The sequence below is a fragment of the Aplysia californica genome, unplaced genomic scaffold (genome assembly GCF_000002075.1).
Source record: "Aplysia californica isolate F4 #8 unplaced genomic scaffold, AplCal3.0 scaffold00591, whole genome shotgun sequence".
In the NCBI taxonomy this organism is placed as follows: domain Eukaryota; kingdom Metazoa; phylum Mollusca; class Gastropoda; order Aplysiida; family Aplysiidae; genus Aplysia; species Aplysia californica.
Window position 1 is genome coordinate 399805 of NW_004797861.1, and position 1366 is coordinate 401170.

A 1366-nucleotide genomic window follows, 5' to 3' on the forward strand; every position below is an offset into this window, starting at 1 on the left:
GGGGGACTAATTCTGTCTAGACCTTGGCCATAGAAAGAACCAAGGTCTACCCTGAGCCAAGAGGGGGCTGAAACTTTCCGAAATCACAAAAGGACTGTATACTTTGTGACTTTGTTCCCGGTTACCGGGTCTGTATAGTACACTCCCTTTTATTTTAAATATTAGATTAGATCTAGAATCTAGATACTATGTCTGTCAACCCGGAAAAAGTATCGTACTGACATCCACAGAATCAGGAAAGTTCAGCCCCTAAGGTTATTTATTAATACACGCAAGCCTAGTCTACTAGGCTACAATAGGCTATAATGTTTGTAAATTAGAGCCGTCGTACTCTGATCATTATAATTCACAATCATTCATTGTCAATCAAGGATCATCACGTTAACGGATGAGAATAGATAGACTACTTTATAGATTCTACTACCATTGGAAAACAAATCATGACAATCTAGGATCAAAACCAAAAGCAAACTGTACGAGAAAAGTTGTCCACAAACAGTACAAACGTTACAGTATAGATCTAGATCTAGATCTAGATTCTAGATCTAGATCTAGTTGTTGTCCTCCTAAAATCATCCAGCTAAAATTGTGGCGGCATTCAGTTTTACAAACATTGAGGGGCTGACTGAATGAATGACTGTTTGAACTGGCGTCGTAGAGCTAACTTTCAGATATTAAGTTTTCGTGCTTATTTCCCCTTTCTTCAGACCCGACCAAAGGCACAAGACATCGAGTTTACAGTTAGAGCATTAATAAAACAAGCAAAGCCGTGCGAACGTTACACGGAGTGATCTTGGATAATTAATTAGTCTCCCTACTAAATTAATTTGTAGCATCTTCATTAAATTACTCACGTTGCACGCTTAATGGCATCAATCCACGCATTGCATTCAGCCTCTGAGTCGCTTCGAAGATCATACTGCCGTTGGCCCTCGATCTTGTAGGTGATGGTGAAGCAATACTGTGGGAAAATAGAGGATTGTAGCTATGAGTTCAAAATAAGACGTAAGGATTGCTCAGGTGTTATCTTTTAAATATTTTAATGAAGGTACATTTTCAATGTATCTGAGTAAATGCTAATAAATGTTCTATCTACAATAGAAAATGAGATAACTGTTGGCCAGTGGTTCACTTCTTCACTGAACCTGTTGTGGTGATTGCGGAAGCCGATGGCAGAGGTGACAGAAATGCATTTTGCTGATTGGAAGAAACGTAGGTGTTGTAAATTCTTCTAAAGCAAAGGTTGGTCGTTTTTTTGTCCCAAAAATAAATGGATTGGGGAAATGAAAAGGAGTTATCCAAATGTCAGACGGACAGAGAAATAGAAACGTTCTTTTAAATAGAGAAGATGACCCATCAACCCCCC

The 1366-nt window shown here is 38.7% G+C and overlaps 1 protein-coding gene across 1 annotated transcript in view; it reads right to left on the reverse strand.

The window, feature by feature from the left end:
* The window catches only part of LOC101851437 (ras-specific guanine nucleotide-releasing factor 2), a gene marked incomplete in the record, with an annotated part of 169876 nt that overhangs the window by 127340 nt on the left and 41170 nt on the right, over positions 1-1366 (reverse strand). Inside the window, 1 exon segment of the mRNA XM_013087478.2 lies at positions 855-961. Within this exon segment, the coding sequence (XP_012942932.1) occupies positions 855-961 (107 nt within the window).